The sequence below is a fragment of the Anoplolepis gracilipes genome, chromosome 10, assembly GCF_047496725.1.
Source record: "Anoplolepis gracilipes chromosome 10, ASM4749672v1, whole genome shotgun sequence".
Taxonomy (NCBI): domain Eukaryota; kingdom Metazoa; phylum Arthropoda; class Insecta; order Hymenoptera; family Formicidae; genus Anoplolepis; species Anoplolepis gracilipes.
The window spans coordinates 10,165,786-10,189,297 of NC_132979.1; the positions used below are offsets into that span (position 1 = coordinate 10,165,786).

General features: G+C 27.7%; 1 protein-coding gene, 1 long non-coding RNA gene and 1 other non-coding gene across 3 annotated transcripts; 1 reads left to right on the plus strand and 2 right to left on the minus strand.

The window, feature by feature from the left end:
* Window positions 1–289: 289 nt before the first annotated feature.
* LOC140670300 (uncharacterized) lies at window positions 290–1,744 on the minus strand. The gene is made up of 3 exons (XR_012047543.1): window positions 1,527–1,744; window positions 1,366–1,415; window positions 290–514 (listed from the first exon to the last, which is right to left on the minus strand). It is a non-coding gene; the product is annotated as an uncharacterized lncRNA (long non-coding RNA).
* Window positions 1,745–7,087: 5,343 nt separating this feature from the next.
* LOC140670564 (juvenile hormone acid O-methyltransferase-like) lies at window positions 7,088–9,304 on the minus strand. Its single transcript, XM_072901222.1, has 5 exons — window positions 9,114–9,304; window positions 8,868–9,039; window positions 8,355–8,487; window positions 8,137–8,269; window positions 7,088–7,506 (listed from the first exon to the last, which is right to left on the minus strand). Exons 1-5 carry the CDS (start codon window positions 9,289–9,291, stop codon window positions 7,283–7,285), a joined length of 840 nt encoding a protein of 279 aa, XP_072757323.1. The 5' UTR covers window positions 9,292–9,304; the 3' UTR covers window positions 7,088–7,282.
* A 13,583-nt stretch (window positions 9,305–22,887) lies between these two features.
* Window positions 22,888–23,007, plus strand: LOC140670758 (5S ribosomal RNA). The gene has a single exon (XR_012047616.1). It is a non-coding gene; the product is annotated as a 5S ribosomal RNA (ribosomal RNA).
* The last annotated feature ends 505 nt before the right edge of the window (window positions 23,008–23,512 follow it).

Below are 23,512 nucleotides of genomic sequence, written 5' to 3' on the forward strand. Positions count from 1 at the left end.
CATGTTTCATTCATTAATTCTGTCAAAATGATCTCAACGATGATATTCCGTGATTTGCGGGTCAAAGATTTTGATGTTTTATAAGATTTTAGTATTGCTTCTCCTTGTATATTTGTATTAAGAATTGCTTTGATTGATATAGTTTTTGTTCTTAAAGCGTATGATAATTTTCCGGAAAAAGCGTTTTGTCTTTTTAAAACGTAATCGTTTGATGAATCTTGTACAGAAGAGCAAGAACTTTGTACAGAAGTCGCATTCTCTAATGTCTCCTCAGAATTCGTACTCTCGATCTGTTTAATACAATAAACGATAAATGTTGCTAAATAAATGAATTTATTCAAAATTAAAAAAATTCTCCATATTTATTCATTATGCCTACTAACAGGTATTTTCTTTTGCGCGTACGCCAGCGTCCATTTTTTTAAAAATTCGAGTCGTAATCCGATAGGTGTAATCATTTCCTTTATAAGTTCCGGGGTAAGATCGGACAGATTATCGTCACTAATCTGATTTTCTTAAGAAAAATTGCATAAATATTCAATGATTATTATCTTGAATAGCAACTGAATTTGGAATAAAATGCGAAACCAAACCAAAATTTAGTTCGTAAAATGAAATATTTAGTTGAATGAAAGATTCTTTTGCTCAAGAAACAAAATTTTTTAAATATTTGCAAAATGTTTTGTTAACATTTTATGCTCATTTTTTCGAAGCAAACTTTTTGTCATCTTTTAGAATATAATCGAATTTTTTAAGAGACTATAAAAACTAGATTATATTCTAAAAGATGACAAAAAGTTTGCTTTGACAAAATGAGCATAAAACGTTAACAAAACATTTTGCAAACATTTAAAAAATTTTGTTTCTTGAGCAAAAGAATCTTTCATTCAACTAAATATTTCATTTTACGAACTAAATTTTTGTCTAAGAACACTGTGAGGATAAAATTGTAAAATCGAAAATATTTTTCTTCAATGTACTTTCATTACTACATGGATATTTGATGGTATGCTTATAGATAGACACTGTGTACTATATATACGCATACGCATACCAAACCTTTGTGTACATTTTTTTACGAACACTTTTTACCCGTATATCACGGAAAATATTTTATGACAATAAAGAAATAGCAATCCAAACATTATTGGAATCATAATAAATTATGATGAAATCTTACGGTTTTGCTGATAAATTATTTTGATATAATCAATTGTTGCATAAGAAAATGTGTAAAAAATGCGTTAACAACTTAAATTACACAATTGAAAACATACAGTAGATATTTTCGAAACAAAACGGTGTGACTTATAGAATGAACCTTGCAAATAACGATAATAAATAATTTTTTAAAATAATACATACCTTCTAATACTTTTATTATGTTTGATTCAACCGAATCTTTCAGGCCCCAACTGCGAATAATATTGGCCATAATGTTTGTTCTTCATACGTTTCACAATTAACGATTAACTTGTAATAATTAACCACGAAACTACACAAAAACAGTATTGTAAGATAATTACGTATTTCACGAAACTTTTGTAAAACACTCGTATCCGTCAGGACTAGTCTGTTCTCGTCTTCTCCCCTCCATGAGGGCCTCTACGCGAGGTCCTCGCTGTGCCGCCTGCGCACCGCGGTGTGCGCGTTGATTAAGCCCCCGAATTTCGTACACTGAAAAAAAATTTACTTAATCTAAAAAAATATGTAGTTCAATACGTTCAAACAAGCATTTATTTAAATTAAGCAAGAATATTTTTAAATTAGTAAAATATATTGTCTATTTTACTATTCAGCAATATATTTTATTGATTCAAATATGTTTTTGCTTAATTTAAATAAATACTTATTTGAACGTATTGAACTAAATATTTTTTTAGAGTAAATAAATTTTTTTTTCAGTGTACATATAAAAAACGCACATTTCTTCTACAACGGATAACTTTATCAGTGAGAAGATACGCAACATATGAGCGCACACAAAGAAAGGGCCGTGTATGTGTACGGCTCGGCGATTCGGCTTCTTCCTTATACCCCTTCTACATGGCAACAGGCAATGTTGAAAATGATATCCTGTGCGATTAAACTAGCGGCATCTCGCTTAGCGGTATTACAACACAAGCGAAATTCAATTAAATTTTAATCGTTAAATCAAACTTTTGTTTAGTCAAAAGAAACAGATAAAATTTATAAATCCGTCGAGTTTTGGTTAATGATTTTGTTCATCTGATGGAATAAAACTTATGATTATTGTTTCAAATCGGTTGAACGGAATTAATTGAACGGAACTAAATATTGCACAATGGAACCAACAAAAATATCGATCAACCATTATGATATCGTAGAATGAAAATCGATGATCAAAACTTACTGATCGATTTATACATTTATTGTGTTTACTTCGACTAAATGAAACTTGTACTTTGTCGTTTTGATTTAGTTGAATTACTATTCGCGTAAAGTAGTTGACTTAACACGATGATTAAGTAATTTTCAATAACATACTTTAGTTGTCGATAGAGTTAAATAACATGTATATTTAGCTAAATCATGCATCAAACAACTAAGTATTTGATGAATTTAAAAACGTCTATCAACAATAAATTTAGTTTCTTTTCGATCACACTTAGTCCATCTATCAAAATGATTTGAACAAATGCGAAACTTTTTGTTACTTTAAAAGAATAAATTTGATAAACTCTGTTCTTTGAATAAACAAAAATTTTTTTGATCCTACTAAATTATTTATTTAAAAATACGCAATATTTTTTAATTAACACGAAATTGTTTAGTCCTCTCGATATTTGGAAATCAAATAAATATATTGAAATGACTAAATATTTTAAAATATATATATAAATAGTTATAGTATTTCGAACAAAATAATTTAGTTGGGTACTTTTCATGCAAAAATCGATATCACTTGATTTAATTAACTGTTGCTTATCACAAGGAACTAAACAACTGTTAAATTCACCAAATTTTTTGGCAACTAAACGAATTTAGTTCGTGCAGCAAACAAGTATAATGTAAATTATAAAATTGTTAACGAACGTTTTGGCCTGATTTTTTAGGCCATCTTTAGAGCAAGTAATTAAATATTAAAATTAATAAATTATTAATTAACATATTGCGTCAGAAGTTACTTAGAAAAAAATTACATATATCGTTATAATTTACAATCAGATTTTTATTTAATAAAAAATTTGATTACTTGTGTTACATCATACTAATCTACATTGAAGGTTTATACATAAAATATCTTAATGCAAAATACAAGTACTTTGATGGTGATAAATGATTATTTTATTAAATAACAATATTATTGGACATGTAAAATGTTTATATTACACTATATTTAATTTATAAAATTTATATATATGTACAATACATGTATGTATTGATAATTTTGATATTTATATTAATTCTACTATTTTAAATTTGTCAAATTTGACAAATTTCAGATTCGTATATTCAGCAATCTACAAATATAATAAATTAACTCAAAATTGACTTTATTTGACTTTACAAAATTATTCAATTGTGTCATACATCCATCACCTGTGTATTTTTATATTCATGTGATATTATTTTGCAACACAAATATGTTCGCTATTAGATTGATGAATTTTAATTAGCTCTTATCAAATATTTCCGAATATAAACAAAAATATAGTATACATACTATATATAATTTATATTATAATGTTTCTCGGGTAATTCATTTAATATATTACATTAAAAATTCAAAATAAACTTTAAACAAGTTTAATTTCGAATCGGTTTTTTACTTTAATTTTCAATAATTACAATATAGTTTGATTTTATCTTTTGCACATAAGTGTCTTATTAACCAAGGAAGGTTTAAAGTGCATAATTATTATAAAATTGTATTAATAAAACAAAGTAATAAAATATATAAGGTACAACTGTACTGCTTCAGCTCATGGGTGATGTGCAATGGGGGGCAGGCGTCTCCGCGTTTGCCTTTCTGTGAGCCTAAAAAGGGACGACGAGGGGTTAGCGTTCTATTGTGCCTTGAAGATACGGAAGAATTCTTTTATGACAGGATTTAAATGCAAACATTACAAATGCAAAATGTAATAAATGTGGAATTATTTAACTAAAAGATACATATAATATTTTAGCCTGATAAAGAAAATTATCTACTGACGACATAAAATAAAAATCTTTATAGAAATCTTTTTTACTAATGAAGTTTTTGTGTAATTGTCTTTTATATTTACTCATTTATGTATGATTTTTAACCGAGCGACTGGTACCATTATTGTAAAATAATATATCATTATTATAAATTACGAATGCATATTTAAACAAATATTTGAGCTTTAAATTTTAAGAATATTAAAATTAATTTTAAATGAATATTAATTTTAAAAATATTACATATTTTTTTTAATTTCTAAATTTTTTTAAATTTTCTTAAATGTTTATAAATAAATTTATTACAAAATATAATTCTCAAGAGTATTGATACATGTATAAAAGTAACGTGTCAGGAATTTATAGTCTGCAGCATCGAAGTCCTATTCAGAGCCAAACGGTTATAGAAATAACATTTTTCTTTTATTTTCTTCTCGGCTATTGTCTACTTGTAATGGGTGCATATTTTAAAAAATGACAAAAGAAAGAGCATATTTTGAAAAAAGAATTTCTTACAAACATACATTGAAACAAGCAAAGTACACGTGTATAAAATAAAATATTGAAAAATTAATGCAATCAAAATTATATAATATAGTATTTAAATATTTTTGAAAAAGAATTTAACAAGAAGAGAAAATCAACATGACATGGAGAGAGCCAGACATTGGTAAGGAAAGATAAATTAGAAAATATTAAAGACAGAAATCGTAGTAGGATCTCTTAACTTATAACTTATAAATAAATAATTGATAAACAAGAAAGAAAATGAAGAAATCAATTAGTGTGGGAAGACATTTCTTTTAACTCTTGGCGCGCCAGTGGAATTGTACGAGTTTTCGCTGATATTCAATAGAATAGAAATCTCATTCGGTGCTTTGTATTTTGGCTGCAGGTCATCATCGCTTCATCGTTATTAGAGGCAATGATAAGCGCAACAATGACGTCAGTAATGATATTGCTTCAATGAGCAATCATAAAAAAACTAATTTTTTACGTTAAGTTGTTAAGGCCGCTTTTTCGTTACAAGCAAAAAAAAGTTTCATTAATAAATTCTCTATAACATATGTCAAAATAAAAGTGTCATGTAAGTTTCTGTAAATAATTATCAAAATATAAAAAGAAAAGATTATAATATATCCCTACAAAGAAAGAGAAAAATATCAATTTGCTCGAAAAAATAATTTTATTTAGGAGATATGCCATTTATTTCTAATAAACACATTGTTTTGATCACTCTATTTTTTATTTAAAAAAGATGGAAAAACAGAGGAAAATAAAAAATATTCTTTAAAAAAACAGAACAATTGCTAAATATCATTAATTCTCTTAACTAGTATTTATATATGTTATGGATTGCTTGTAACTAGTTCAAAATATTTTGCAAGCACAATAATTGTTCTCAAATTTATATAACATTTTAAGTTTACGAATTTTTTCTGTGCTTATAATATATTTTACGTTAAATTTTCTGTTAATAAATAAATATAAAGATTACAATTAATATAATTTTATATAAAATATTTTTTTATTTATTAAGATCAAAATTATATTGGTATATCAGAGAGCGGAGTAAAGGAGGAAGAGGGAGGGTAGGAACGAGAAGGAAGGGTCAAGGAGGGAGGCGGGAGTTGAGACGGACGAGGATGGAAGGGAAGGAGATGATGGAGTGTATGATGGAGAGAGGCGTGGACAGTGACAGATGGAGGTTATATGCGGGTATTGAGTAGGCAGAGAAAAGGGAAATCAAGTGAGGAGGAACGCAGAGAAAGGAGAGAAGGGAAGAGGTGTGACGGAGGAAGAAGAGGAAAGAAGGATGGTGGAGGGGCAAGGGGAAGAGAGAAGAGGAAGGAAGGGAGAGGAGAGAGGAGAAGAAGAGTGTTCCAAAGTGAGTGGTGAAGAGGGCAGAGAGAAGGGAAAGCAAGTGAGGAGAAGCACAGGAAAAAGGAAAGAAGGGAAGAGATGGAAAGGAAAGGGAAATGGATAAGGAGAGAGGAGTTAAACGGGCGAAGAGTAAGGTGAGGGGGACTAGGGAGTGCAGGGAGGAGATGAAAGATGGTGAGGAGGACTGAAAGGGAACGCGAGGCACGGAGAATTAGTAAGGACGAGAGGAAAGAAGCGGTAAGGAGAAGAGAAAGCATGAAGGAAGGAGGGGAAGGAAAAGAGGATGGAGAGAGGAAGAAAAGAAGAGAAGGAGAAGAAGAAGAGAGGGAAGAGCGGAAAGATATGAGAGTTTAATGAGGGGATAAGGAAGTGAGGGAGGGGGGGGGGATATTGGAAATGATGAAGAGGGCAAAGAGAGAGGAGGGGAGACAGAGGATAGAGAAGAAGGAAGAGATGACGGGTTATAGGGGATGAGAGAAAAGGAACGGAAATTCGGGGAGAGACGAAGAACGAAGAAGAAAACAAATAGAGCGAGGAAAAAGGAGAGAGAGGGGGAGGAGAAACAGGAAGGTAGAAAGAGGAAGAAGGAAGGAGAAGAGGAGGAAAGAAGAGAAGAGAAAGGAAGAGGAGGAGATGGAGAAATGGAGCAGGAGAAGAAGAGAGAGAGAGGAGAGAGGAGAGAGGGAGAGAGGAGAGAAAGGGAAAGAGAGAGAGAGTGGAGGAATGTAAGCAAAGGGAAAGGAGATGTATGAGACGAAAGGTTAGAACAGACAAGGGATGCATGAGGGGCAGTGGGTTAGTGACAGAAATAATTTTAGACTGTAAGGGGTGGGGCGTCCCTAAAAACATTGGGCAATTTGTAAGGGAGTTTCGGGTTAAGGAATGGAAGAGAGAGAGAGAAAGAGAGAGGGGGGGGGAGAACGGGATATGAGAGACTTTCCTTTTTAGATGTGGGAAATGAAGGGAGAGAGAGAGGAGAAGACAACATACATTTATTATTTTCTTTTTTTTTTTTTAATATCTATGTAACGTCGCCTTATTTTATTTTACACCGCCGTGTTATACCCGCTCGACCAACTTCGCGCGCTACATGTATATGGTTACATCTCACGATGCGTTTACATTATATAGACGAATGTTGAATCATCTAACATAAAATCTTAATAAATTTGTAATACATAAGTAATTAGTAAGGTCTATATGCAATGTAGAGAATATACTTAGAAAAATATTAATTCATGTACACAAATAATCGACGTTGATTTACTGGTGGTTTACATGCGTAAATACTTAACGTATCATATATATCAAAATTGACATTTTTTGCTACCATACGATACATTTGTTCAAACTTTTTCTCCATTTTATTAAATTCATTTGTGAGCTCATCTTTGACATCTTCTTGTTGTTGAGGTGACAGCTTGTTTATAAATGACAGGCCAGATAAAATATAAGCTGTTGGAATAAAAAATAACTTTTACATAAAAATTATATTTATATGAAAATTTCTAAATAAATAACAAATTAGGTAAGTTTTTGATATAATTTATGCGAGGGCGGACTTCTCGATAAGAAAGACAAAAGATCGTTATATGTGATTTATATCATAAGAATGTATAAGCATGTTTTATGCGAGAAAGGGATAGTTGCTGTGCAACTATTGTCTCCTATCTATTGTAATTGATTGGAGTTTGACAAGCGAACAATATGTGTGATTAATGTAATTTATAATTATTTCAAGTTTGAGATGCGCACAGTAATCAAATTTTTGAGGAGTCGTAAATTAGAGTAAGTTACTACAAGTGAAAGTTTATAGTCAGTTTTAAGTTGAAAAAATGGCCGAACACCATGACCGGCACATCTTTTAAATTACAAAAATGAGTCGGTGAGATATCTTTAATAATGTTACAGGATATAATATTTTTTTTAAACTTAAAACATTCTAGCCATAAAAAACAAAATATTTTGCACTTTTATTGTCGGATCGTTTACGTATTACAATTAAATCGCTGTATAAGGCAAAATTTGATTTTGATCTGCATCATTTTCATAATTATACATATGTTTTAAAAAAAGAATACTTACGTAAAAGATTTTCTGTCCTATATCTTCTTAACGGCATAAAATTAGAGCGCTGAACTATAAATCCGATTTGTTTAAGTAAATGATTTACTTCTCTCGCAGGATTGGTCCAATTATGAAACGGTGTAATGTAGTCCTTTATAAACCATGTAAATATAAGAATAGTAATTAAAAATCGTAGTAAAAATAAACAAAATAATATTTAAAGTAATAATACATACCTTGAAGAATAATCCATAAGTTGGATGATTCAACATTCGTCTATATAATGTAAACGCATCGTGAGATGTAACCATATATATATAAAGGCATCCACCAGGTTTTAACATTTTATAAATATTTTGAAATTTTTGACTGTCAAACAAAATAAATAAAAATTATTAAGGTCTATATATGTGCATTCAGTAATATTATTGAAGATAAAATTTTAATCTAATCTTAATTTAATGAAATATTAAAATATTAATATTTAACATAATATTATAAAATCAATTGATATAAAGCATTTTGTTGCTCAAAATATTAATATTATATCAAATTGTTTACATAAATGTCGGCAAAAATTTTTTTTAAAAATAGTTACGCCAAAAAAATTTTTTAAAAATGTATAAAAATATTATTTATTGAAAGTTACTTTTACCAAGCACGTATTTTATAAGATTGATTCTCTGTCTCTCTCTCTCTCTCTCTCTCTCTCTCTTTTATTCTTTTTACAACATATATTTTATATTTACCAAATATCAGTACGAGCATGTACAGTGGGAAACGAAAATATATTATCAAATTCTGCGATATATCTTTCAGATAAATTTTTGGTTTGGATATCAAAAACTTCAAAATCGATTCGTTCGTCGGTTTTATATTTACTTTCTGCATATTTTATCATACTTTCCGAATTATCGGTACCTGTAAGCCATAATTGAATTAAGAAACAAATTTATGTCAATAAATTGTTACATATTCTTTACAACATTACATACCTATTATTGTCGACTTTACATCAAGTTCTGGCAAGATAAAATATCTTGTTGAGTATCCAAACCCACAATTAACTTCCATGGACTTTCCAGATGATACAAAATATTCTTTCGTATACCAAGGCTGAGTATAACACATAATGTTTTCCTCTTTTAATGTCAGTTCTGGATTGAATTTCATTCTTTTCAAATATTAAAATTAATACAATTAAAATATTATTATTATTCTCTTTTTGAATTTTGTCGGAAGAAACTATTACAATGTAATAATTTAAATATAATATTATTTTAATATATATGTTATTAAAAAATGTATATTGTAATTTTCTAACAATGTTTGTTAGAAACACACATATATATATATATATAGAAAAAAGTGTTCTTCCGAAAACTGCCTATAACAGACTGATCTTAAAGTGCCTTTTCACAGTTTTATGCCAGTAAGCATTCCCACTTAAACCTATAGAATACATGACAAAACCCTGTGTATGCTCAATGGAACTGAAAAAAATCGGTTTTTATATTTCTAGCGAATACCGTCAAAACAATAAGAGATATAAAAAAAAGTTTTATGGTTTTTAATGTACTTTAAAATTGTGCAATCAGACTTTTCAAAAATGTCATATTTTTCGAAATCCCTCCCCTCCCTTTCAATTTTTGCAAATGTTAAAATTTGTCTAATAGCAAAACTTATAGCTCATTTAACGACAAATTCAACCATATATGATAAAATTGTATTCCAAAGTCGCATTTTTTAGAAATAAGCTTAAAATATCTATATATATCACTATACGCGCGCTTTATTTCGTAAACTTACAAAGGCAACCATAAAGTATCAATAAATAATGAGAATATATATTTATGAATTATAGCAAAATTATATTTATATAATTTATAATTATATAATATATATACTGAGCAACAAAATTAACGCAACAAAAATTTTTATCGAAATTTCACTCAACTTCAAATAATCATAACTCCGCGGAAAATGGTCTTATCTAAAAGATTTTTTTTTATTTTGAAGCTTGAAGTCTCTTAGAAGCATTTGTCAGATTTCGAATTTTTTTTTTCCCCCCTCCCGCCTTCTTTTCAAAAGTAAGGACGTGTTTTGTCTCGGAAAATTGGCACAGTTTGACGCACTCCACGGAGTGGAATGAATTTTTTTCACAAGTATCATGATAATCATTGTATAATTTGGACTGTTCCTTGCAAATTAAAAAAAAATTGAGATCGATATGATTTTATTTCCTAGACTTATAACGTATCAAAGTGACCTATACATTTTTGCTCGAAAGAATGTAATGGCTAACATTCAAACTGCTGAAAGACGAGCACAAAGAAAACAAATTCTCAGGTAGTATAACAGAACATATTCCTCTACCTTAAAAAAAAAACATTAGAATCTTCTAATTCCGAGAGCGAATATAGCAAAAGTAAAATAAAATGAAATTATGTCTAATATACCAAATTATTTTTATTAATTCTTCTCTTTCCTTTCCATTTATATAATGTGTTAAATACATCTATGTTAAACAAATCTATTGGAAAATAATTTATATATTAAAAATATAATACATTGCACTAACTATAACAATATTAATTAAAAAAAAAACCCCTAGACTTCGAACTTGCAACGTACGGTGCAATAATCAGTAATTAATCGCCTTACGCTCTTATCTACGATTGATCACTGAAATCTTTCTTTACAAATAGGTATATAACGAGCACGGGAAACTTTAAACTCATTTTTCTCGGGAATGCTTGAGCGTTATCAAAAAGTGTTTTACCGTAATTAGTGGGAGGGTAGGACAACAACATACCACAAGCTTATTCAAAGAGGGGGCTAATCCTGATCATCCCCTTGTCAGTGTATATGTATATACAATATATATATATATATATTTTATATATTACGATCATCAATTTTCATATGACTTTGATATTAATAAATTATTTATTAACTGATATTAAAAAAAGTTAATAAGTTAAGTTAAAATTAACTAGTGTAAAGTTTAAATTTTATGGCATTTAAAATTAACTAAGTTAAGTTAAAAGTTATTAACTTTTTAACTTTTTAACTTAACTTTTAACTATTTAACTAGTTACTACCCAACCCTGTTCATTTTTCTTTCTTTATCACCATTAATCATTCAGAAAAAATTTTCTTTTAAAAATTCTTTGCATTTTTTCCACTTTTTTTATGATTCAATTTATGTATATAACGAGTATACAACCGTACAAAATAAAAGAAGGATTTCGTTTTGTCGATGTCTCAACTTTCAGAACAAAAATATGCCGTTGTTAGGTTAGGTTAGGTTATTAATTATATAATTTTTATAAAACAACGTAGTATAAGAAGAAAAGAAAATTTATAGATTTCCATTTTTTCTCAATGTCAGAGACATGTGTGAAGAACAAAAGGCATATAAGTATACATCTGCTGTAACTCTCTTGGCCCGATTATGAATTTCAAAGAAATTTTATTGTTTCCGAAAGATAAAAAATTTTTTTAAAAGAAAATTACTTTAAAAATATTTATGTTACATGTGTGTACATTTTCTAAAGAAATATTAACTTCTTAGAACTTATATGATTTTTGTATAAACTTTAGAGATGGGCGATATTAAAAAAAAGAATCAATGGTCAAATATTTTATTACGAAGAAATAACGATTTCTTACTTTATACAATTATAATATCTACCAATATATTTTATATTTTTACCTGCATACTCTCTAATTTTACGTCTTTGTATTACAATCAATCCTTGTAGAATTTTTCGAAACTCTTCCAAAACTTTTTTTATTTCTTTTCGTAACATTTAAAGAATATTTAAAACTCGTTGTTGAAAAAAATCTGTGTAAAATGAAAGTAAAAAATATGTCAGACACTTGTTGTAAGAAAAATAAGATTATATAATATATACATAAGAGAATATTTTCTGTACCTTGTACGTGATAAGAAGCAAGCGATTTATTTTAGCCAACTATATAATTAGGGAAAATAGTTTCAAACTATGACAGAGTTTCACGATTTGTTAAGTATTTTTTATTCGTTTTGTAAATAGTATTTATTAAATAATTTTAAAATCTCTTTTATCGTTGCTTTGTATATAAATAGTTTATAAACTTTTTAGAAAACTAAAATTAATTAGTTTATTAAAGCAAATATTGATATAATGTTTGATAAAACGTTTGATTGTAAGCACACTACGTTTAAAAAATTAGACCATTTTCAAATCGTTGCATTTGGGCAAAAATTATTGTAGGCAAGAAATTAAAAAAGCATTTTAAAGTTTAGGGTTTTTAACTTTAAAGTTTTCAGGAGCCTTAAAGTTTAAAGTTTTCAACTTTAAGATTCCTGGGTACTGACCGCGGCTATATTGGAATCGTGACGTCATAAGCGAAAAATAACAGCCGAATAATTCTTGCGTGCCATTTTTAAATAAAAGATATTTTGATGAAACAAGATTACAGATCAGTTTAGCACACTTGTAACATTGTTCGAAAACTAAGCTTTTCCCTTGGTAGTTAAGAGATATCCGTAAAATGAGTGTCAAAGTAAGCCTACTTTTGCGGAGAAACAGGCAGTTTGGCAGCTGTCTAAAGAAGTGGAAAATATTCCTTCCACATAGTATATTCCTCGCTAAGCTGAGTTTTCGGAGTATTTTACAAGTATGTTGAAACATCCTGAGGGTCTATTATGTATTTTAGATAAATTTTCTCACGTTTCGCATTTTTATTTCACGGGAATGTTCTCCCGCTATTATGGAATTAGTAAGTGAAAATGTGAGATCACTAGATTTCTGTTAGAGCCAATTGACATATTACTAGCATTGTTATGTGTCTGACACTTTAGGTTTGACGACTGAATACTAGCAAACCTAACCAAAAGAAACACCAAAGACGTATAATTAATTATTAATTATTAAAGTGCAATAAATAAAATAAATTTCTCTGAAGAGTAAAAAAAGCTATTATTAAAATACATGAGAGAACATGCCGATTTCGGTAGGGGACGTATATTCGGGTTGTTCGGGTGAAAATAAAAGGATAATAGTAAAGGAAATTTTAAAAAGGGCCACCACAACATAATCCATATTATTATTATTTATCGCGATCTTTTGTCAATGTAACTACAAATTTTAGGTTATAATTGGTGAAAATTATATATTTGTGCATGTAATTTATTTGCTATCTTTCTCTTACTAATGTAAAATTCATGACGAGCAAATTCCCGGGAATATCTTTGTATTTTCACAAGGTGAATACATACAAAATAGAGGGGATTGCTCACTTTCACATTTCCATTTCTTTAGAGATAGATACATAATAGGTCCCCTGTAGTGTTATTTCATTGAAATACTTTTTTATTTAAGAATAGCACGCAAGAATAATTTGGCTGTCCAAACATTTGTCATTTTTCACGCCTAATAATTCACCGATTTATACTTTAAGAAAAAATCTGAATTTGCAACTAGCAGTTACACATTTTTATTTTAACATAATTATGTGTTTTAACTACGCCAATTGATTCGTCTCATTATTCTGTGCATAAAAGTATTAGGGTAAGATAATCGAGAAATGAATATTTTATAAGATATCTTGTATTTTATGTCAAAATATTGCAACTTTTGAAGCCTGATAACTCGAAAAGTGTTTAATAAAAAAACATTTTATCATAGTGTTTTGGAAAGCTCTCAAGATAAGCTACAAGTATATGCAAAAATATATAGGGTGTTTTATTTAAGAAATTCAAAATGACCTTCACGTGACCTTCATGTGACTCTTTTCAAACTAATGGCATACAGACATACACCAACACATTGAATAAGGGTTCATTTTTCAATGTTGATAACAGTGACGCTAGAATTTTCTCGTCGGTTCGGTATATCCTTAAGGCTCCTGAGTACTCGAGACGGAACTTCGATGTCGACGGTGGCGATATATAGTTTTGTCTCTTTCTTTCTTTTGGGAAATATGTCAGAAGCAAGAAATGACAGCCCAATTTATGTTGCGACTTACGTCGTAATTATTTGCTTTCTGCTAGTGTTGTGATGTGCAACGTATTAATGAAACTTGTGAAAATGGACGGCTGCTAAGCTGTATAAGGAATAAACTGTGTAAAGTAACATTTTCCTCTTCTTTCGACAGCTGTCAAATCGCGTGTTTTTCCGCATTTCAAGGGTTCATTTCGGATTCAATTTAGAGTTATTTATCAATTGTCAGGAGAAAGGATTACCAGCCGTCCATTTTTACAAGTGTGCTGAAGAGATTGGTAGTATTATTTCGTTGAAATATGTTTTTATTTACATGTCAGTCGCAACATAAATTAGGGTGTCATTTCTCGTTATTTCTCACTTGTGACGTCACGATTTCAATATGGCCGCGGTGACTACTCAGGAGCCTTAACGCACTGTGGGTAGTTTTTAAAAGCTTTTTTAGTGTTAGTTCCGTCCGTTAAAAAAGGAAATACACAAGTATAACAGAATTGTTTCTCTAATATTACCGCCTGAGTCTCTTTTTATTTTAAAATCTAAGATTGCGATATCCTGAAATTCTATATTCTTCTATCTTTTTCTATCTTAAAGGTACATGTGTAGAAGAAAATGTGTTCTGACATATTCGTTTTCCTTTTGTCACATGACAACTGTCGGGAGATAATAGGGAAAAGGACAAAGTATTTGCGGGTCTACACAGACACACTGGATATTGTGGAAAGTGAAACGTATACAAAAATGTAAAAAGTTACCAATGAATACCAAGCTCACGCGCATTTGTGCGTTTCTTTCTCCACTAATCATTAGCATTGGGGCGCAGTAGCATTGCTAGCAAGACGAAAAAATCTGGGATATGTAAAATCTAGTGTACAATCCAAAAGAATAGAGTGTGGGAGATTTGTGTAGCATACAGTAGTCACTCATTTGTGCTGCCCGAAGACAACAGATGCATAAAAACGTTAACTGCGAATATCGTATTTCGTTATCACACAGTGAATCAATTAATTATATGCAATTAATTTGTGACGATCAGAAAATACTCTATATTTATTTCTGTATTCCAAATTTTTTCGTAATGGGTTCAATTATGGATTTACCTGAAGAAATGATTGCGATCATCTTTGGTTATAAAAATCAGCATGGAAGATATTATTAACTTCAGATGTACGTGTACGCAATTTGAGAAGGCAGTTAAATACGAAAAGTATCAGGAAAAAAATTTTCTCAAACGTAATGTGCTACTTTTAAATTTTTTAAAAATTTTATTTCAGTAACCTTTCATTATCCTATTGCAAACACATGTACAAAAAATATTTTCGATAAAAGTAAAATAAATAAAATATATAAAAGTATAATATAATGAAACAAACAAAAAGATTAAAAAAAGCTTTAATCAACAATATAAAAACGGTGATAAGTGTATTAGTTTAAATTAAATAAAATTTATTTTCTGTAATAATTAAAAGAAATATTTTTAAAGTTACTTGTTCTCAATTTATGTTTTGCGCGTGTCTTTCATTATTTGGTTTCCCGTTTTTTAAACGTTTTTATAATATAATATAAAATATAATTGTATTAAATATAATATAATAAAAAGTAATAAATGGTTTCTTATTATAAACTAACATTTTGCAAATATCTTTTTAATAATTTAATAATTTAATTATTTCTAGTTTATTAAATAATTTGATAAAAAAACTAACGTTTTATAAATATAAAAAAGTAAGCAAATGAGGTGGAAAAAGAAAGGAAGTGAGTGAGATATATAGTAAGACAATAATGTCAATACAGTTTGGTTTCAAGTTTTTCTTCGCATTTTTACAATACAGAATAAAGAAATGTATAAGATAAGAGATTAAGCACAATTCAGAAAGAAATCACTATAAGTTAATATTTATTAATATTTTTAATTCACCTCGCAAATGTATCCTCTTTGGTATGCTAAACATGTTGAGTGGACAATATTCCAATTCATATTTATTAAGGTAATATATTGTAATTGTTTGTTGTAATTCTATTTTGCTCAATCTCTTCCTAATCGGTAGATAAGATTGCATATGTAGGTAAGAGAGATTGCATATGATTGAGAGACTATTTTTCATTTGAAAACAAATGTAAATTTTACTTATTTTAATCAAAATATATTTGACATTGTTTTATTATTATAAAAAATAAATAATAACAATAAAGATAATAATAATAACACTATTAATATTAATAATAAAATTAATAATAATAAAAATAATATTAATAATGATGAAAATAAAAATTGTATTAATATAAATAGAAATTGTTTTCTTACTACAAAAAGTAAATAATGATGATAATAATAATAATAATAATTATTATTATTATTTTATATTGTGTTATTTCTTATGTAGAATTCAAATAAATGATAGAATAAAAACAAAAAAAGTATTTTTTATTTTTATTTAATTTTGAAATTGATTGATTAAATATATATATTTTTTTTCTTTTTGATATAAACGAAATCCTAGGGAAACACTCTTACCTAACGCTTACGCAATTTACCTTTATAGGAAAAATTGCGCATTTATATAATCAACATGGAAATTTTCATAGAGACTCAAGAGTGCATGAAACACTAATCGGAATAAGAAATTAACTTAAAACCTATTGTATTTGCAATTATATATAGGCGAATTTTTTCTTATTAAAACATCAAAAAATTCTTAATAACCCATAAATAACCATTAAAATTGATACATAAATTTAATTAAAGTCTCTGTGGACAATGTGCTCATTGCTTCTTACACAGTATTATGTCCATCTTATTTCATCTACTTGAACTTAAAAATACACAATTTCTTCTAGCTTTATCTTAATTTTAGTAAAAAAAATATAATATATAGTAAAAGAAAAAAATATAAAATGCATTCAAAATATTAACATTTTGCATTTATTTTATTAATTTAATTATTTTGTTTTAATATCTTATTATTTCTAGGTTATTAATTTATTTGAAAAAACTACTGATTTATCAATATATAAACATTTAATGTGTGTGTGTGTCTGAAATAGAGAGAGCGGTAAGTAATTTGTTATATAATATTTAGTACCAAGGCTATTATATAATTAAAATTTTGTTTATTTTATTTGTAATTAATATGTATGATCTTAATATAAAGGTTAATTATTTACAATTTAAAATTTATAAAAAAAAAGTTAAATTGTTTAATACTAAAATTTGTCGAGAAAAAAAATTATATATATAATATTTTTTGTAATAGAAAAAATTGATATTTTGATTGATACTTTTGAATAATATACATACAAAAATTTCATTTTTATAAAAATGTATTAATGTTAAGATAGCATTGTTTGGTGTGATTTTCAAAAGTTTATTAAAATATCGTTATTATAAGTTTAGGTGGCCTTCTGCAAAGAAACTTTTTAACAAGATGTCTAAGGAAAATGAGAAGAACAAAGATGAAACAAAAGGTGAAAACAACGAACAGATGAAGGATAAAATATACTCTAACTTTATGGAAACGGGCATTAAATGTGCGAGACAATTACGAAGTTTCGTGTCTCAAATAATTGATAAACATTATGACAATGTTTTTAATAACAAAATAGATAATTTTGTAAATTTTAATCAAGTATTTCAATTAGATGAACGTTTAAGTGAAATAATTTATAATCCTGCGAATTTTATAAATAATTCTTTTTTTATGGATGAACTTAAAAGTTTGATTGCGCAATCACCACGGTAAAATATAATATAAATTAAAATCTACTAATAACATCATATATAGATTATATTTATATACTTCTTGCACAGTAAATGTAATGTAAATTTTTTAGAAAAGCTGATGGCGTTTTAACAGAAAGATATTGCAACATGAAAATGTTTCATTACCTGAGGCAATATTTTTCGAAGGAAAAGTGGGAAAGTTTTAAAAAACGATTTGAAAAAGGACAGCTTCTGGAACGTGCTGCTATTATTGTGGCACAATGGTTTCAACCACAAAAGTATGTATATTATTCGTGTGTAAATGAGTCACTAGATAACATTCTACAAGAAGTATTGAAATGCTTAAAAGAAAAATATCCCGACCATTCGATATTCTGGAAGCCCGCTGAAAATTTTTCCTGTTGGAAAAATAACAACATCATTGATAATCATTGGGACGAAGCGGAAGGAACGCAGATTATGGATACACTCGAGGAATATATATTTGGCACATTAAACTTTACACCAAACAAATCGATAAACGCAAATTTGAAATTTTTCTGTATAGATAATAATATATTGTAATTCTGGCCAACATATTATTACGTGAGCATGACTATATGTTCGTCATATCTTAAGGCTCCTGAGTAGTCACCGCGGCCATATTGAAATCGTGACATCATAAGCGAGAAATAGCGAGAAATGACACCCTATTTATGTTGCGACTGACATGTAAATAAAAATATATTTCAACGAAATAATACTACCAATCTTCAGAATACTTGTAAAAATGGACGGTTGGTAATCCTTTCTCATGACAATTGATAAATAACTGTAAATTGAGTCCGAAATGAACCCTTGGAATGCGGAAAAACACGCGATTTGACAGCTGTCGAAAGGAGAGGAAAATGTTACTTTACACAGTTTATTCCTTACACAGCTTGGCAGCCGTCCATTTTCACAAGTTTCATAAATACGTTGCACATCACAACACTAGCAAAAAGCAAATAATTACGACGTAGTAAATAATTACGTCGCAACATAAATTGGGCTGTCATTTCTCGCTTCTGACATATTTCCCAAAAAAGAGAAAGAGGCAGAACTATATGTCGCCACCGTCGACATCGAAGTTCCGCGGCGAGTACTCAGGAGCTTTAAAAGTATTCTCTTGTCCTTTCTCTTAAGGATGTTTAGCACCTATAATCGGAGCAAAAAGTAATCGAAATTGACGAATATATACTTTTCTCATATATCTTAATATATGATTATTATAAAGATTGCATAAAATCTTATTATTTATTCATAGCTAGAGTGTAGAAATGTATTTTCCAACTTCTGTTGCTTTTTTTCGGAGAATTTTCGTGTTTCTTAAATTATAATGAGAAACTTTTATCATTGACGGTACCTTGATTTCGACATTACAGCATAAAATTTGAAATATAAAAATAAAAGAATTTACTCGTACAGAGTAATTTAAAATGTCAGAATAAAAATTATAATAGTGAATAATGACAAAATATAGAAGATTTTTAACTATTTCTTTGATAAATTTAATAATTTGTCATTTCTCCGAGAAGAAAGAAATGTGGCAACATGGTAATTTTTCATAAGTTGATCAAATTGCAAATTGACATATGAGGCCTAGTCGCTTCTCGCTTTTACACGTTTGTATATAGAAGCTTCAGATGAAAAGATAAGTTATTTAAAATGTCAAAAGAAGGCTCAGCTGAATGCTATGTTGCCACGTTTTCACAATAAATAATATGTCATCTCGGATAATAGGACGAAATTGAGAAAATTATATTCAATATCTTTTGAACTAGTCAGTACTTGACCAAAATTATGTGATCAAATGTTTCCTCTATATTTAAACTATATTTTTGCAAATTTTGAATAAATTCCTATTATTATTTCTATCTATTTTAGCTCTTAAATCGACACGATCACAAGTTTTTTATAAGATAGAAAATCTGTCATCGTATCAATTTAATGGCTAAAAAGGACAGAAATAATTATATTTATACTTATTTATATAAATAATTATATTTATAATTATATTAATACTTTTACTTATAATTAGATCTACAAAATAATTATATTTATAATAATATCGACGGGTAAATTAATTGCAAATTAAAATCCTTATAACTTTTGATTGCTTCAGTGAATAAACTCTAGGTTTTTTTATAAATCTCTGAACATGTATCAGAACAATCTGTGCAAATTTTATTAAATTCCTATATTTTTAAAAATAGGTACTAAACATCCTTAATTTTCTCTCTTTTCTTAATAAATATTTCATTTTAATTGGTATTTTATTTGAATTTATGTTATATTTTAACTTTTGGCACAGGTTTTAGAAAATAAATTTGGTGACAAAATAGTTTTATTTATAATATATCACAGTGTAGCCAGGAGACTTGGTTGCACTATAATAAAGCTTCTATGCTGTTCTCATATATGTATAATTTGGGAACCAAATTAGTAAGTATAATATAATATGAGATTAATAATTTTATGAGTTTTTCAATATTTTATTCTTATTATACAAATACACTTATCATATATAATTTTTTATTGTTCACAGTGCTACGAATAACTTAGAAAATATAAGATGCTTTAACATAAATTTTAATGTCCTGGATTGCTTTATCAATCAACGGCGTACTGAAAATATTGTCGTAATACCAGCTAAACAGGTTGGCAATTACTCATAATATGTTTTGTCTATAATTTTAACGATAATTAATATGTGGAATGTGTAACCTAAAGATAATAGTGATTGATACATGTTTTGTAGGCAAAAAAATTACATAACTTCTCATTTCTTACTTTGCAATTAGTGCCCTGTTTACATGTTATATACTTTTTCAGATATTACAAGAGACACTTGATATACTTGCAAATTCAAAGTGGTGTAATAACTCTTTGATGATTATTCCGCTAGAAATGGAATTTGGATACATATAAAGTATGCATTTAAAAAAGTATTTTCTATTAATAAATAATAATAATAAAATCTTAAATTTCTCTGTTATAACACATACTATTATATATACGTATTATAGTTATTTATAATGTAACTAGCTTTATATAATTAAACTTGCTATAAAACGTCATTTAGTAATTATTTGACAGGAAATAAATTCAATTAATTTTTTACTTTACACTTTCCAGGTCTATCGTGACGTTAATCAAACAGGACAATTAAATAAAAGATCAAAGGATGTAAAATTTTCAGTTGGAATGATAGTAAAGCATCAAAAAAGAGTATATGATCAACCTACAGACAGTTCTGCCGGTGTGATAGTCGGATGGTGCCGCTATGCAGACACATGTAATATTATATTCTCCAGAAACAATTTTTCGGAGCCTGTTTTGCCGTTGAAAATATGTAGAAATTTTAATAGCACAAAGGAGCAAATACATTACATAATACTCAATGAAAATAACGAAATGAGTTACGTGGAAGAAGGTATGCCTATTATTAGATGCACTTTTATTTCAAATAATATTTATTTATTATACGACCTTATTTTTTTCTACACAATATTTTGTAAAACTTGTAACTTGTAAAACAATATTTAATTTTATTTTATTTTATTTTATTATATATATATTTTTTAATTTAGTTGTTTCATTTATTTTACTTTATTAGTTAACTTATTTATCTATTATTTATAATTTATCTTAGTTATCATTAATTTGACTTTTATTTACATTTTTTATATTTAGACGATATATAACTACAACGACACCAAAAAGGATCGACAATAGCAAAATAGGACGGTATTTTTCTAAATTTGAAGAGACGCATTCAATCTTTTCATGGGTTCTGATCCCAATAAGCATAAATAATTTAAATTAACATTCCAAATTTAATTTATTATTAAGAAATTTTTAATAGATTTTTGAATCTAAAAACCGATAATTTTGATAATCAAAATAATTGTAAATTTCTGAAAAAATACTCTTATTGTTCATCCAAGTATTCTGAAGACTCGAACAAACCAGTTTAATGAAAAATCGTACAAAAATTCGGTATATCTTGTAACGATGTAATCTTGTGACGATGTAACCAAATGCAATTTCACAATTTGTCTTTCAAATATATTCTTTAGTGATTACGGTCGATTCAAAGAAAATTGTTAAGTATCTTTCATATATGTTGAGAGGACTGGAAAAAAATCTTTTTTTTTTCAGTTTGAGCCTTAGAATATTTTGTGTAAAAGAGATTCAATCGTTAATTGAAAGCGTATTTTCGTCAATATTGTCTCTGAAAAAAAAAAAATATGAAATATAAAACAATGAATTAAATGTAAATGTAAGATAGATATAAAACAGAGAGAGATATTGCAAATAAAATATCACAATTATTTATACAGCATACAATGCTAACATAATGATTATTGACATAAGGATTGAAGAAAATCTATGAGCTTAATATATCTGGCATTTTACATACACTTTCAGGCAATGTTTTATAATTTTATTAATATTTAATAATAAATTTCTTTATTAAAAATTAATATACAAGCAATACAATTTTGTGACAAGAGATCATTAAGATAATAAAATGAAAAATATGTGTCTCAAACGCTAATGCTATCCTTTTTCTCAAAATAAAGGTGCGAAATTCTCTTTTTTTATTCTTTTTTTGATATAACATATAAATTTTTTTTAATAATGTGTTATAATTAGATTTTATTTATAATCTTATTCACGTACCAAGTTAAGACAACTGAAAATAGAATTTTGACTTTTACTTGATGTAGAGAATAAATTTTTTTATATACCTTTTTCATATTTATTTTCATACACAATCGTTTTTTTATTATTTTCATTAGGTATATTTCAGTATATAAAATAATTACAAAAACAGATATTTAATAAGTTTCAAATTTAACGAAGAAATGATTATTTACAAATTAATATAGTCGCAATAAGATTTCTTGATATATATATAATCAATTTAAATAATAGATTTAACTTTTTTATTTAAGACTTTCTTGATAAAAACATATTAGCTCTTTATAAAAAATATTCTTTATATCTATAGTAACTGAAAAACTTACTTTTGCCAACAGTCATACCACGTTGTAAAGCACCAGTTCTCGTCTGATCACTGAAGTTAAGCAACGTTGGGCATGGTCAGTACTTGGATGGGTGACCGCTTGGGAACACCATGTACCGTTGGCACTCAACTTTTTTTTTTGAAATTTAATTAAATTATAAATTTAAAATTATAAATTAAAAATTTAATTAAATTATAAATATTGATATACTTATATTTTAAAAAGGGAATTAACTGGATGAATAGAGATATTTCCGGAGTAGTTGAAAAATTAACAATCCAGGAAGACACAAATAAAATTTGAAAGAAAATAGATATGGAGTTATTCCAGTCGGAAATAATGTTAAATTCAGATCTTACCGAATTTAACAGGGAATTGCCAATTGATCATATATTAAAAACGCGTCTAAAAATTATTGGAAAAGACCAGTCTCCATGATTTTTCTAAAGAAAATGTGCATCTCGACGGTGTCATGCATAATGCGTACATTTAAATGACACCAAAAAGCGTCATCGCTGATGATCATACCGCGTATTTCACTAAAAATAAAGGATTATTTCAATTAATCGTAGCAACTAAGTATTATTTAAAAATCCATTTATTTGACTAATAACAGATAGAGTTCACTG

Coding starts and splice junctions, on each gene's coding strand:
- LOC140670564 (XM_072901222.1), bottom strand. CDS start 9,291: ATGAAATTCAATCCAGAACTGACATTAAAAGAGGAAAACATTATGTGT. Junction 9,040..9,113: donor TGTAAAGTCGACAATAATAG/GTATGTAATGTT, acceptor TATGGCTTACAG/GTACCGATAATTCGGAAAGT. Junction 8,488..8,867: donor CATGCTCGTACTGATATTTG/GTAAATATAAAA, acceptor TTTGTTTGACAG/TCAAAAATTTCAAAATATTT.